General features: G+C 58.3%; 1 protein-coding gene across 3 annotated transcripts in view; it reads right to left on the reverse strand.

Moving 5' to 3' along the window:
* Positions 1-2,346: 2,346 nt before the first annotated feature.
* Positions 2,347-14,521, reverse strand: part of lipeb (lipase, hormone-sensitive b) — a 576,644-nt gene continuing 564,469 nt past the window's right edge. For all 3 annotated transcript variants that reach the window (XM_086003861.1, XM_086003860.1, XM_086003862.1), the window contains 2 exons: positions 11,167-11,582; positions 2,347-3,692 (listed from right to left, as the gene is read on the reverse strand). In XM_086003861.1, coding sequence (XP_085859987.1) covers positions 3,372-3,692; positions 11,167-11,582 — 737 coding nt within the window. In that variant the 3' untranslated portion in view covers positions 2,347-3,371. The remainder of the gene's footprint in view (positions 3,693-11,166; positions 11,583-14,521) is intronic.

Below are 14,521 nucleotides of genomic sequence, written 5' to 3' on the forward strand. Positions count from 1 at the left end.
AGGGTGTAACATTTGCAATCCCCCAAACGCTCTGGCACCACTTAATAGAAGCATAGAAAAATAGGAGCAGGAGTCGGCCCTTCGAGACTGCTCCGCCATTCAATATGATCATGGCTGATCCTCTATCTCAATACCATATTCCCACTCTCTCCCCATACCCCTTGATGCCTTTTGTGTCCAGAAATATATCTATCTCCTTCTTAAAGGTATTCAGTGACTTGGCCTCCACAGCCTTCTGTGATAGAGAATTCCACAGGTTCACCACCCTCTGAGTGATTAAAAGGGGAAATAGATAACTTTTAAAGGGGAAATGGATAACATTGAAGGGGAAGTGGGCCATTGAAAGGGGAAATGGATCATTTTAAAGGGAAATGGGTCATTTTAAGGGGACATGCAGTTTATAAAGGGCTCGATATCTAATGCGGACCCTCACCGGTTTTCCTCCATTTAGTACTTTGCCAGCACTGTGGGGCAGCTGCCTGCGATTGGATAGAACTCCCCATGACATCATCTTCAATGATGTAACAATCAACAAGGCATTATGGGCAGTGCTGGTCCGAGGCGTCACAGGGCGGAGGCGGGGGGGTGGAGAGGGGATGGAAAGGGAAAGGGAGGGGTGAGGGCTGAGGGGAAGGGAAGGGAAGGTGAGGGGGCGGGAGGAGGGGAGGGCAGAAAGTGTCCACTGCCACCCTGCCACTAACAAGGCAATAATGAAGGGGCTGTGATACCCCAGTAATGGGGCGGGAGCCTCTTTGGCTGCGGGGGGGGGGGGTGGAGGTGCTTATTATGGGTTATTCTGTGTAAAATTTTCCCCCTTTAACACATTATACCCCTGACTCTACAATAACAAACCAGCAGTAGCTGAATGGCCAAGCGAACCTCAGAATGCCCGTCACAATGGCTTCACAGCCTCTTCCATTCTCTTCCTCACCTCTCCCACCACGTTCTCTTCCTCCCCCCTCCCTCCCTCTCCCTCACCTTCTCCATTCCCCTCCCTCCCTCTCCCCGCGCTACCCCCCCCCCCACACAAGAACCTCCAAAACCCGCAACCTCTACCACCTAGAAGGACAAGGGCAGCAAGCGCCTGGGAACACCACCACCTCCAAGTCAAACACCATCCCGACTTGGAAATAGATCGGCCGATCTTTCATCGTCACTGGGTCAAAATCCTGGAACTCCCTCCCTAACAGCACTGTGGGAGCACCTTCACCACACGGACTGCAGCGGTTCAAAAAGGCGGCTCACCGCCACCTTCTCAAGGGCAATTAGGGATGGGCAATAAATGCTGGCCTTCGGGATGGGCAATAAATGCTGGCCTTCGGGATGGGCAATAAATGTGTCAGCTGTGGCTCAGTGGGCAGCACCCTCGCCTCTGAGTCAGAAGGTTGTGGGTTCACAGTCCCACTCCAGGGACTTGAGCACAAAAAGCTAGGCTGACACTCCAGTGCAGTGCTGAGGGAGCGCTGCACTGTCAGGGGTGCCGTCTTTCGGATGAGACCGTGGCCCCGTCTGCTCTCTCAGGTGGATGTAAAAGATCCCATGGCCACTATTTTGAAGAAGAGCAGGGGAGTTATCCCCGGTGTCCTGGCCAAATATTTAACCCTCCACCAACATAACAAAAAACAGATTATCTGGTCATTATTACATTGCTGTTTGTGGGAGCTTGCTGTGCGCAAATTGGCTGCTGTGTTTCCCACATTACAACAGTGACTCCACTTCAAATGTACTCCATTGGCTGTAAAGTGCTTTGGGACGTCCGGTGGTCGTGAAAGGCGCAATATAAATGCAAGTTTATGTTTAGCCAGCGACGTCCACATCCCGTGAATGAATTTAAAAAAAGAACTAAATCACGTGGTTAGATAAATGTCGATGGGTTAAAGTTTGATGCGACACATCTCAAAACACGACGTCAGTCTCCCCAGGACCCTCAGAGAGCCTGTCCTGTCTGGGGCAGCTTTACCCGCGGGATCGTGCGCTGGAAGCTCTGAGACACGCCCGAGTCTCCCAATATATCAGCACCACACTTTAATGTCGGCCTCTTGTGTTACACTTTGTACAGGAGCTTCCGGACCAGCTCCACGTGTGGAGCGGAGCCCTCCGCCCCCCACCCCCCCCAGAGGGGTTAGAATCAGCTCAATAACAGAGCCAGTCTCAGACTAAGAGCACTCAAAGAGCCCACAGTGAGGTGGGATCGGCAGCAATGACGCAATCCACGCCCGCTCTGTGATTGCAGTGAAACGTCGCTAATAAACGGGGGCGACGCCACATGGAGCTGGCACCAGGCAGTAAGGGAATGGAGGCGGGGTGGTACACAATAAATACATCATCTGTGTCAGCAACTCAACAGACAGCACAAACAATCCTTTAAAATTATATATACATACGGAACACAGGAATCTAACACAACTACAGAGACAGAGCAAAACACAGGCTCTCACACACACAGACGCAGAAACACACAGACACACAGACGCAGAAACACACAGACACACACACACAGATACACACACACACAGATACACACACACAGACACAGACATTCATACACAGAAACACACACAGACACACACACAGAAACACACAGACACAGACCCAGATATTCATACACAGAAACACACACACAGACAGACACACACACACAGACCCTGACCGATATTCATACACAGAAACACACATAGACCCAGACCTTCATACACAGAAACACAGACAGACCCAGATATTCATACACAGAAACACACGCACAGAAACACACAGGCAGACCCAGATACTCATACACAGAAACACACACACACACAGACCCAGACATTCATACACAGACACACGTACAAAGGCAGCAGTCCAAACGATTCGGAGAAGTAAATTGCACCCCCCCTCTGCTGGGAGAAAAGAGGGGCTGTGCTTTGGTCTCCATCAGTGTCGAGTCTCACACTTGTGCAAGGGTGCACACTGCCCCTGTCCTCCCCGCAGGGTGTGCCGGCCACACACTTCCCTCGCACACTGGAGCTCATGCTTGTGCGTACGTGCCCGGGTAGGCTGCACGTGTGCGCTCGCACGCCCCTGGCGCTCACAGCCCATGCACTGAGGAAGGGCTGCACAGAAGAGAGCACGCTGCAGGCGAGCGAAGGTTAGCTTTGTCCACGCAGTGGGTACACACACTCTGGCAACAGGGAGTTCGGCAGAAGACTGTACCAGAACCACCTGAAACCCCAGGGGAGCCCCGTTAACAGTCACAGCCCCCGTTTAGTCCGAGGATGGAATTAAAAAGATACAGAAAACTCTCTGCAGAATGCACACCCGCGGATACGCGTCCTGCGACTGTCGACTCGTGCACAAGGAGAGCGCACGTTCACTTGCACTCAGGACGGGACGGCCTAGGCCCCGGTTTCTCTGTTGGAGACCATGGACAGGTCCTCGGGCTGCCTGGCATCGGCTTCAGGCGCGGGCTTGGCGCCGACCCGCTCCAGCTTGCGGTGTTTGCGTGTCTGGCTGGCGGCCGGCTGGTTCTGGAAGACCTCCCGGATTCTGTCCACGCAGATGCTGGAGGCCGCCCTGGTCTCGCGGGAGAGCTGGGAGAGGCTGAGGAAGCCATGCGGAAGGTCCTCCACCACTCGCAGGCTCACCGGCTGCCCCACGATGCGCAGCCGCTTGGCAAACATCACCGAGTCGTCCAGCATGGGGTCCAGGGCACAGGCCTGAGGTGGGGGGAGGGCAGGAGAGTACGGTCAGCACATGTCCCACACCGCGATCCTCAAACTGACCCCCGTCCCACAACGCGATCCTCAAACTGACCCCCGTCCCACACCGCGATCCTCAAACTGACCCCCGTCCCACACCGCGATCCTCACTGACCCCCTCCCACACCGCGATCCTCACTGACCCCCCTCCCACACCGTGATCCTCAAACTGACCCCCTCCCACACCGCGATCCTCAAACTGACCCCCGTCCCACACCGCGATCCTCAAACTGATCCCCGTCCCACACCGCGATCCTCAAACTGACCCCCGTCCCACACCGCGATCCTCACTGACCCCCCTCCCACACCGTGATCCTCAAACTGACCCCCTCCCACACCGCGATCCTCAAACTGACCCCCGTCCCACACCGCGATCCTCAAACTGATCCCCGTCCCACACCGCGATCCTCAAACTGACCCCCGTCCCACACCGCGATCCTCAAACTGACCCCCGTCCCACACCGCGATCCTCAAACTGACCCCCGTCCCACACCGCGATCCTCAAACTGACCCCCGTCCCACACCGCGATCCTCAAACTGACCCGCCCATCCCACAGCGCAATCTTCAAACTGACCCCTGTCCCACACCACGATCCTCAAACTGACCCCCGTCCCACACCGCGATCCTCAAACTGACCCCCGTCCCACACCGCGATCCTCAAACTGACCCCCGTCCCACACCGCGATCCTCAAACTGACCCCCGTCCCACACCGCGATCCTCAAACTGACCCCCGTCCCACACCGCGATCCTCACTGACCCCCTCCCACACCGCGATCCTCACTGACCCCCCTCCCACACCGTGATCCTCAAACTGACCCCCTCCCACACCGCGATCCTCAAACTGACCCCCGTCCCACACCGCGATCCTCAAACTGATCCCCGTCCCACACCGCGATCCTCAAACTGACCCCCGTCCCACACCGCGATCCTCAAACTGATCCCCGTCCCACACCGCGATCCTCAAACTGATCCCCGTCCCACACCGCGATCCTCAAACTGACCCGCCCGTCCCACACCGCGATCCTCAAACTGACCCCTGTCCCACACCGCGATCCTCACTGACCCAGTCCCAAACCGCTATCCTCAAACTGACCCCCGTCCCACACCGCGATCCTCACTGACCCCTGTCCCACACCGTGATCCTCAAACTGACCCGCCCGTCCCAGACCGCGATCCTCACTGACCCCCGTCCCACACCGCGATCCTCAAACTGACCCCGTCCCAAACCGCTATCCTCAAACTGATCCGCCCGTCCCACACCGCAATCCTCAAGCTGATCCCCATCCCACACCGCGATCTTCACTGACCGTCCCACACCGCGATCCTCAAACTGACCCCGTCCCACACCGCGATCCGCAAACTGACCCCCGTCCCACACCACGATCCTCACTGACCCCCGTCCCACACCGCGATCCTCAAACTGATCCCCGTCCAACACCGCGATCCGCAAACTGACCCCCATCCCACACCGCAATCACAGGAGTGTGACAGTATTTACAGGGGGTCCCCGGGGAGTGTGACAGTATTTACAGGGGGTCCCCGGAGAGTGTGACAGTATTTACAGGGGGTTCCCGGGGAGTGTGACAGTATTTACAGGGTGTCCCCGGGAGTGTGCCAGTATTTAAAGGGGGTCCCCGGAGAGTGTGACAGTATTTACAGGGGGTTCCCGGAGAGTGTGACAGTATTTACAGGGTGTCCCCGGGAGTGTGCCAGTATTTACAGGGGGTCCCCGGGGAGTGTGGCTGTATTTACAGGGGGTCCCCGGACAATGTGACAGTATTTACAGGGGGTCCCTGGGGAGTGTGACTGTATTTACAGGGAGTCCCTGGGGAGTGTGACTGTATTTACAGGGGGTCCCCGGACAATGTGACAGTATTTACAGGGGGTCCCCGGAGAGTGTGTCAGTATTTACATGAGGTCCCCGGGGAGTGTGACAGTATTTACAGGGAGTCCCTGGGGAGTGTGACTGTATTTACAGGGGGTCCCCGGAGAATGTGACAGTATTTACAGGGTGTCCCCGGGAAGTGTAACAGTATTCACATGAGATCACCGCGGTGTGTGTCAGTATTTACAGGGGTCCCTGGGGAGTGTGTCAGTATTTACTGCGAGTCCTAGGGAGTATCTAAATATGTACAGGGAGTCCCGAGAGTGTGTAAATATTTACAAGGAGTCCTGGGAGTGTGTCAGATTTTACAGGGGGTCACCGTGAGTGTGTCCATGTTTGCAGGGGGTCCCCGGGGAGTGTGTCAGTATTTACAGGGAGTCCCAGGGTGTGTGTCAGTATTTACAGGGAGTCCCAGGGTGTGTGTCAGTATTTACAGGGGGTCCCCGGCGAGTGTGTCAGTATTTACAGGGAGTATCGGGCGTGTGTCAGTATTTTCAACAGGATCCCAGGAGTCTGTAAATATTTACAGAGAGTCCCCAGGAGTGTGTAAATATTTAGAGAGTGTCCTGGGAGTGTGTCAGTATTCACAGGGGAGTCCCGGGTGCGTGTCAGTAGTTACTAGGGAATCCTGGGAGCGTGTCAGTAGTAACGGGGGTGTGTCAGTAGTTACCGGGAGTGTGTCAGTATTCACAGAGTCCCGGGAGTGTGTCAGTAGTTACGGGGGAGTCACGGGAGTGTGTCAGTAGTTACGGGGGAAACCCGGGAGTGCATTAGTAGTTACGGGAGTGTCCCGGGAGTGTGTCAGTAGTTACGGGGGAGTCCCGGGAGTGTGTCAGTAGTAACGGGGGCGTCCCGGGAGTGTGTCAGTAGTTACGGGAGTGTCCCGGGAGTGTGTCAGTATTCACAGAGGAGTCCCGGGAGTGTGTCAGTAGTTACGGGGGAGTCCCGGGACTGTGTCAGTAGTTACGGGGGAGTCCCGGGAGTGTGTCAGTAGTTACAGGGGAGTCCCGGGAGTGTGTCAGTAGTTACGGGGGAGTCCCGGGAGTGTGTCAGTAACATAGAAACATAGAAGATAGGAGTAGGCCATTCGGCCCTTCGAGCCTGCTCCGCCATTCAATGAGATCATGGCTGATCATCCAAATTCAGTACCCTGTCCCTGCCTTCTCACCATATCCCTTGATCCCTTTAGCCTTAAGAAATATATCCAACTCCTTTTTGAATATATTTAATGAACTGGCAGAGAATTCCACAGGTTCACCACTCTCTGGGTGAAGAAATTCCTCCTCATTTCAGTCCTAAATGACTTACCCCTTATCCTTAGACTATGACCCCTGGTTCTGGACTCCCCGGCCATCAGAAACATCCTTTCTACATCTAGTCTGTCCAGACCTGACAGAATTTTATAGGTTTCGATGAGATCCCCTCTCAATCTTCTAAACTCCAGTGAGTATAAGCCCAATCGACACAATCTCTCCTCATACGTCATTCCTGCCATCCCAGGTATCAGCCTGGCTTCGCTGTACTCCTTCCATGGCAAGAACGTCCTTCCTCAGGTAAGGCGACCAAAACTGCACACAATGCTCAAGGTGCGTGCTCACCAAGGCCCTGTACAGCTGTAGCAAGACATCCTTGTTCCTGTACTCGAACCCTCTTGCTACGAAGGCCAACATACGATTTGCCTTCTTAACCGCCTGCTGCAACTGCATGCTTACCTTCAGCGACTGGTGCACAAGAACACCCAGGTCTCTTTGCACTTCCCCTTCTCCCAATCTATTGCCATTCAAATAATAATCTGCCTTCCTGTTTTTGCCACCAAAGTGGATAACCTCACATTTATCCACATTATAGTGCATTTGCCATGTTTCTGCCCAATCACCCAATCTGTCCAAATCGTACTGGAGTTTCTCGACATCCTCCTCACAGCATACCCTCCCACCCAGCTTTGTGTCGTCTGCAAATTTGGAGATATTACATCCAATTCCCTCGTCCAGATCATTAATATATATTGTGAACAGCTGGGGTCCTAGGACCGATCCTTGCGGTACCCCACTAGTCACTGCCTGCCACTCGGAAAACGACCCGTTTATTCCAACTCTCTGTCTTCTGTCTGCCAACCAGTTCTCTATCCAAGTCAATACCTTGCCCCCAATCCAATGTGCCTTAATTTTGCACGCTAATCTCTTATGTGGGACCTAATCGAAAGCCTTCTGAAAGTCCAAATACACCACATCCACTGGTTCTCCCTTATCTATTTTACCAGTTACATCCTCAAAAAATTCCAGTAGATTAGACTGCGTCAGTAGTTACGGGGGAGTCCCGGGAGTGTGTCAGTAGTTACAGGGGAGTCCCGGGAGTGCGTCAGTATTCACAGGGGAGTCCCGGGAGTGCGTCAGTAGTTACGGGGGAGTCCCGGGAGTGCGTCAGTAGTTACGGGGGAGTCCCGTGAGTGCGTCAGTAGTTACGGGGGAGTCCCGGGAGTGTGTCAGTAGTTACGGGGGAGTCCCGGGAGTGTGTCAGTAGTTACGGGGGAGTTCTGGGAGTGTGTCGGTAGTTACAGGGGAGTCCCGGGAGTGTGTCAGTAGTTACGGGGGAGTCCCGGGAGTGCATCAGTATTCACAGGGGAGTCCCGGGAATGCGTCAGTAGTTACGGGGGAGTCCCAGGAGTGTGTCAGTAGTTACGGGGGAGTCCTGGGAGTGCCTCAGTAGTTACGGGGGAGTCCCGGCAGTGCGTCAGTAGTTACGGGGGAGTCCCGGGAGTGTGTCAGTAGTTACGGGTGTGTCCCGGGAGTGCGTCAGTAGTTACGGGGGAGTCCCGGGAGTGCGTCAGTAGTTACGGGGGAGTCCCGGGAGTGCGTCAGTAGTTACGGGGGAGTCCCGGGAGTGCGTCAGTAGTTACGGGGGAGTCCCGTGAGTGTGTCAGTAGTTACGGGGGAGTCCCGGGAGTGTGTCAGTATTCACAGAGGAGTCCCGGGAGTGTGTCAGTAGTTACGGGGGAGTCCCGGGAGTGCGTCATTAGTTACGGGGGAGTCCCGGGAGTGCGTCAGTAGTTACGGGGAGTCCCAGGAGTGAGTCAGTAGTAACGGGGGAGTCCCGGGAGTGTGTCAGTAGTTACGGGGGAGTCCCGGGAGTGTGTCAGTAGTTACGGGGGAGTCCCGGGAGTGCGTCAGTAGTTACGGGGGAGTCCCAGGAGTGAGTCAGTAGTAACGGGGGAGTCCCGGGAGTGTGTCAGTAGTTACGGGGGAGTCCCGGGAGTGCGTCAGTAGTTACGGGGGAGTCCCAGGAGTGAGTCAGTAGTTACGGGGGAGTCCCAGGAGTGAGTCAGTAGTAACGGGGGAGTCCCGGGAGTGTGTCAGTAGTTACGGGGGAGTCCCGGGAGTGCGTCAGTAGTTACGGGGGAGTCCCGGGAGTGCGTCAGTAGTTACGGGGGAGTCCCGGGAGTGCGTCAGTAGTTACGGGGGAGTCCTGGGAGTGTGTCAGTAGTTACGGGGCAGTCCCGGGAGTGTGTCAGTAGTTACGGGGGAGTCCCGGGAGTCTGTCAGTAGTTACGGGGGAGTCCCGGGAGTGTGTCAGTAGTTACGGGGGAGTCCCGGGAGTGCGTCAGTAGTTACGGGAGTGTCCCGGGAGTGCGTTAGTAGTTACGGGGGAGTCCCGGGAGTGCGTCAGTAGTTACGGGGGAGTCCCGGGAGTGCGTCAGTAGTTACGGGGGAGTCCTGGGAGTGCGTCAGTAGTTACGGGGGAGTCCCGGGAGTGTGTCAGTAGTTACGGGGGAGTCCCGGGAGTGTGTCAGTATTCACGGAGGAGTCCCGGGAGTGCGTTAGTAGTTACGGGGGAATCCCGGGAGTGCGTCAGTAGTTACGGGGGAGTCCCGGGAGTGCGTCAGTAGTTACGGGGGAGTCCCGGGAGTGCGTCAGTAGTTACGGGGGAGTCCCGGGAGTGTGTCAGTAGTTACGGGGGAGTCCCGGGAGTGTGTCAGTAGTTACGGGGGAGTCCCGGGAGTGCGTCAGTAGTTACGGGGGAGTCCCGGGAGTGTGTCAGTAGTTACAGGGGAGTCCCGGGGGTGTGTCAGTAGTTACGGGGGAGTTCTGGGAGTGTGTCGGTAGTTACAGGGGAGTCCCGGGAGTGTGTCAGTAGTTACGGGGGAGTCCCGGGAGTGCATCAGTATTCACAGGCGAGTCCCGGGAATGCGTCAGTAGTTACGGGGGAGTCCCAGGAGTGTGTCAGTAGTTACGGGGGAGTCCCGGGAGTGCCTCAGTAGTTACGGGGGAGTCCCGGCAGTGCGTCAGTAGTTACGGGGGAGTCCCGGGAGTGTGTCAGTAGTTACGGGGGAGTCCCGGGAGTGTGTCAGTAGTTACGGGTGTGTCCCGGGAGTGCGTCAGTAGTTACGGGGGAGTCCCGGGAGTGCGTCAGTAGTTACGGGGGAGTCCTGAGAGTGTGTCTGTAGTTATGGGGGTGTCCCGGGAGTGCGTCAGTAGTTACGGGGGAGTCCCGGGAGTGTGTCAGTAGTTACAGGGGAGTCCCGGGGGTGTGTCAGTAGTTACAGGGGAGTACCGAGAGTGTGTCAGTATTCACAGAGGAGTCCCGGGAGTGCATTAGTAGTTACAGGGGAGTCCCTGGAATGCGTTAGTAGTTACGGGGGAGTCCCGGGAGTGTGTCAGTAGTTACGCGGGAGTCCCGGGAGTGCGTTAGTAGTTACGGCGGAGTCCCAGGAGTGCGTCAGTAGTAATGGGGGTGTCCCGGGAGTGTGTCAGTAGTTACGGGGAGTCCCGGGAGTGTGTCAGTAGTTACGGGGGAGTCCTGGGAGTGTCCCGGGAGTGTGTCAGTAGTTACGGGGGAGTCCTGGGAGTGTCCCGGGAGTGTGTCAGTAGTTACGGGGTAGTCCCGGGAGTGTGTCAGTATTCACAGAGGAGTCCCGGGAGCGCGTTAGTAGTTACGGGGGAGTCCCAGGAGTGCGTCAGTAATCACGGGGGAGTCCCGGGAGTGTGTCAGTAGTTACGGGGGAGTCCCTGGAGTGCGTTAGTGGTTACGGGGGAGTCCCGGGAGTGTGTCAGTAGTTACAGGGGAGTCCCGGGAGTGCGTCAGTAGCCACGGGGGAGTCCCGGGAGTGCGTCAGTAGCTACGGGGGAGTCCCGGGAGTGCGTCAGTAGTTACGGGGGAGTCCCGGGAGTGCGTCAGTAGTTACGGGGGAGTCCCGGGAGTGCGTCAGTAGTTACGGGGGAGTCCCGGGAGTGCGTCAGTAGTTACGGGGGAGTCCCGGGAGTGCGTCAGTAGTTACGGGGGAGTCCCGGGAGTGCGTCAGTAGTTACGGGGGAGTCCCGGGAGTGCGTCAGTAGTTACGGGGGAGTCCCGGGAGTGTGTCAGTAGTTACGGGGGAGTCCCGGGAGTGTGTCAGTAGTTACAGGGGGCGGGGGGGTTGGGATCCCTGAGAAATCTCTAAACTACTGATGAGACTGGTGAAGACTGGCGAGCTGGGTGAGGTGGTCCAGTGCCTGCGGTATCTCGAGCGGGGGGGCGGCGGGTGGTAAATTAAGTGGCAATCGACACTCACCACTAAGTGTACAGGCGGTAGTCCTCGGAGCATGTCATCTGGAGCCAGCAGCGGAGACATGAAGGGGTTTTTCACAATAGCCGACGTCTGCAGTTTAATGTTGGCCGCCGTTGTGTTGCTGCGGAGGGGCTGAAAGCCCTCGGGGAACCGGGAGGGCCCGGGTCGCTGCTCCCCGGCCTGGCTCCCCTCCTCCTTTTCCTCCTCCTCCTGGTTCAGGTGGAAGTTGACTCTCGGCCTGGCGCTGGCCTGGGCCTCGGGTCCCTGGGCCTTCAGGCTCGGCCTGCTTGTGGGCGGGGTGGTTTTGCCCAGGTCCTCGCAGGTCTGGCTCATCACGAAGTTCTGGTCGAGGTCCGTGGAGGAGCAGGTTGTGGAGACCCCGGTCAGGGAAGCTTCCGAGCAGCTCTTCCTCACCGCCTCTGTTGGTGGAGGGGGGGGGGGGGGGGTGGGGGGATGCAGGAAGAACAAGACACGACCCGTCTCAGTCTCGGTCTCCATCGTAACCACGAAACTCGCCCCCTTTTCACACGCAATACTGAAGGGCGGGGGGCCGAACCCCACTGACCCCACGACTAATCACACCGCGAGGCACGGTACAGATAGAAAGAAGGAATGTGTATTTCTCCAGCGTCTTTCACAACCTTGGATCGTTCCAAAGCGCTTTACAGCCAACAATGTGCTTTTTTTGAGGTGTGGTCGCTGTTGTGATGTAGGAAACGGGGCAACCAATTGGCATGCAGCAAGATCCCACAGACGGCAGTGTGATAATGACCAGATAATCTGTTTTAGTGATGTTGGTCACCGGGGAGAACGCCCCATCTCTTCTTCGAATCGGTGGCCCCGGGGTCTTTTACGTCTGCGGGATCTGGCAAGTGAGCAAAGGCAGGCAGGCAACGCGGGACTGGACGAGTGTGCAAAGGCAAGCAGGGAGTGAGGCAAGCCGAGACGACAAGGACCCAGGCAGACCAGACAGACGACACCACACGACGTGCAGCTGGTACGGATACAGGGCGAGGCAGGCAAGAGTGGCAGAGAAAGCAAACAGACGCGCACAGGAAGAGATTGTGGGATCACGGGCACTGCGCCAACGTGAGCTACTGGTTAACAGCGTGGGTTGCTAGGAAACGAAAGCCGATGGGTTGTGAGGCGGTTGGCAGGTTACAGCACAGAGATGCTCCTACCAGAGACAAGACAGTTAGTAATGACCGGCTTCTCCAGTCGCAGCAGACGCACCAGGAGAGTCAGAGGTCGCCTGAGACAGGCCCAGAGCTGCAATCCCACTGCAGAGACAAGACAGAGCTCAGCGCCCAGAGGCAGCAGGAAGTGGAAGGCGCGAAGCGAGCGACGGCCCAGCAAAAGACAGCGACCCCACAGAGTTGCGCTGGAGCGGGGAGCAGCAAGAGCCTACTGCCATCACTTGCAAAACCCGCGGCGCGAGCGCACCAGAGATCACGCGCATCGTTTGCATTCCATTCACGCCCTGGGTTTATCTGTACCCCGGTCCGGTTCCTAATCCAGGGGCTGTCTGAGGTGAGGTGTGGAACTAACTCCTGATCCACTCCCCTCTCCCTCCCCTCCCCCCTCACTCCCCTTCCCCCTCCCTCCCCTACACCCCTTCCTCCTCACTCCCCTTCCCTCTCCCTCCCCTACACCCGCTCCCCCTCACTCCCCTTCCCCCTCACTCCCCTGACTCCCCTTCCCCCTCACTCCCCTCACTCCCCTTCCCCCTCACTCCCCTCACTCCCCTTCCCCCTCACTCCCCTCACTCCCCTTCCCCCTCACTCCCCTACACCTGCTCCCCCTCACTCCCCTTGCCCCTCACTCCCCTTGCCCCTCACTCCCCTACACCTGCTCCCCCTCACTCCCCTTGCCCCTCACTCCCCCTCACTCCCCTTGCCCCTCACTCCCCCTCACTCCCCTTCCCCCTCACTCCCCTTCCCCCTCACTCCCCTTCCCCCTCACTCCCCTTGCCCCTCACTCCCCTACACCCGCTCCCCCTCCCCCCCCTTCCCCCTCACTCCCCTTCCCCCTCACTCCCCTTCCCCCTCACTCCCCTTGCCCCTCACTCCCCCTCACTCCCCTTGCCCCTCACTCCCCCTCACTCCCCTTGCCCCTCGCTCCCCTTCCCCCTCACAACCCCTTGCCCCTCACTCCCCCTCACTCCCCTTGCCCCTCACTCCCCTTCCCCCTCACACCCCTCACTCCCCTTGCCCCTCACTCCCCTTGCCCCTCACTCCCCTTCCCCCTCACACCCCTCACTCCCCTTGCCCCTCACTCCCCTTCCCCCTCACTCCCCTCACCCCTCACTCCCCCTCACTCCCCTTCCCCCTCACTCCCCTACACCCGCTCCCCCTCACTCCCCCTCACTCCCCTTCCCCCTCACTCCCCTTGCCCCTCACACCCCTTCCCCCTCACTCCCCTTCCCCCTCACTCCCCCTCACTCCCCTTCCCCCTCACTCCCCTTCCCCCTCACTCCCCTACACCCGCTCCCCCTCACTCCCCTTCCCCCTCCCTCCCCCTCACTCCCCTTCCCCCTCACTCCCCTTCCCCCTCCCTCCCCTACACCCACTCCCCCTCCCTCCCCTACACCCACTCCCCCTCACTCCCCTTCCCCCTCACTCCCCCTCACTCCCCTTCCTCCTCACTCCCCTACACCCTCCCTCCCCTTCCCCCTCACTCCCCCTCACTCCCCTTCCCCCTCACTCCCCTTCCCCCTCACTCCCCCTCACTCCTTCCCCCTCACTCCCCTACACCCGCTCCCCCTCACTCCCCTTGCCCCTCACTCCCCCTCACCCCTCACTCCCCTTCCCCCTCACTCCCCTTCCCCCTCACTCCCCTACACCTGCTCCCCCTCACTCCCCTTGCCCCTCACTCCCCTACACCCGCTCCCCCTCACTCCCCTTCCCCCTCACTCCCCTTCCCCCTCACTCCCCTACACCCGCTCCCCCTCACTCCCCTTCCCCCTCACTCCTCACTCCCCTCACCCCTCACTCCCCTCACCCCTCACTCCCCTTCCCCTCACTCCCCTACACCCGCTCCCCCTCCCCCTCACTCCCTTCCCCCTCACTCCCCCTCACTCCCCTTCTCCCTCACTCCCCTTCCCCCTCACTCCCCTTCCCCCTCACTCCCCTACACCCACTCCCCCTCCCTCCCCTACACCCACTCCCCCTCACTCCCCTTCCCCCTCCCTCCCCTTCCCCCTCACTCCCCCTCACTCCCCTTCCCCCTCACTCCCCTACACCCGCTCCCCCTCACTCCCCTTGCCCCTCACTCCCCCTCACTCCCCTTGCCCCTCACTCCCCTTCCCCCTCACTCCCCTACACCTGCTCCCCCTCACTCCCCTTGCCCCTCACTCCCC

Source organism: Somniosus microcephalus, chromosome 12, assembly GCF_052327205.1.
Source record: "Somniosus microcephalus isolate GS21.2 chromosome 12, FLI_Smic_1.0, whole genome shotgun sequence".
NCBI lineage: Eukaryota > Metazoa > Chordata > Chondrichthyes > Squaliformes > Somniosidae > Somniosus > Somniosus microcephalus.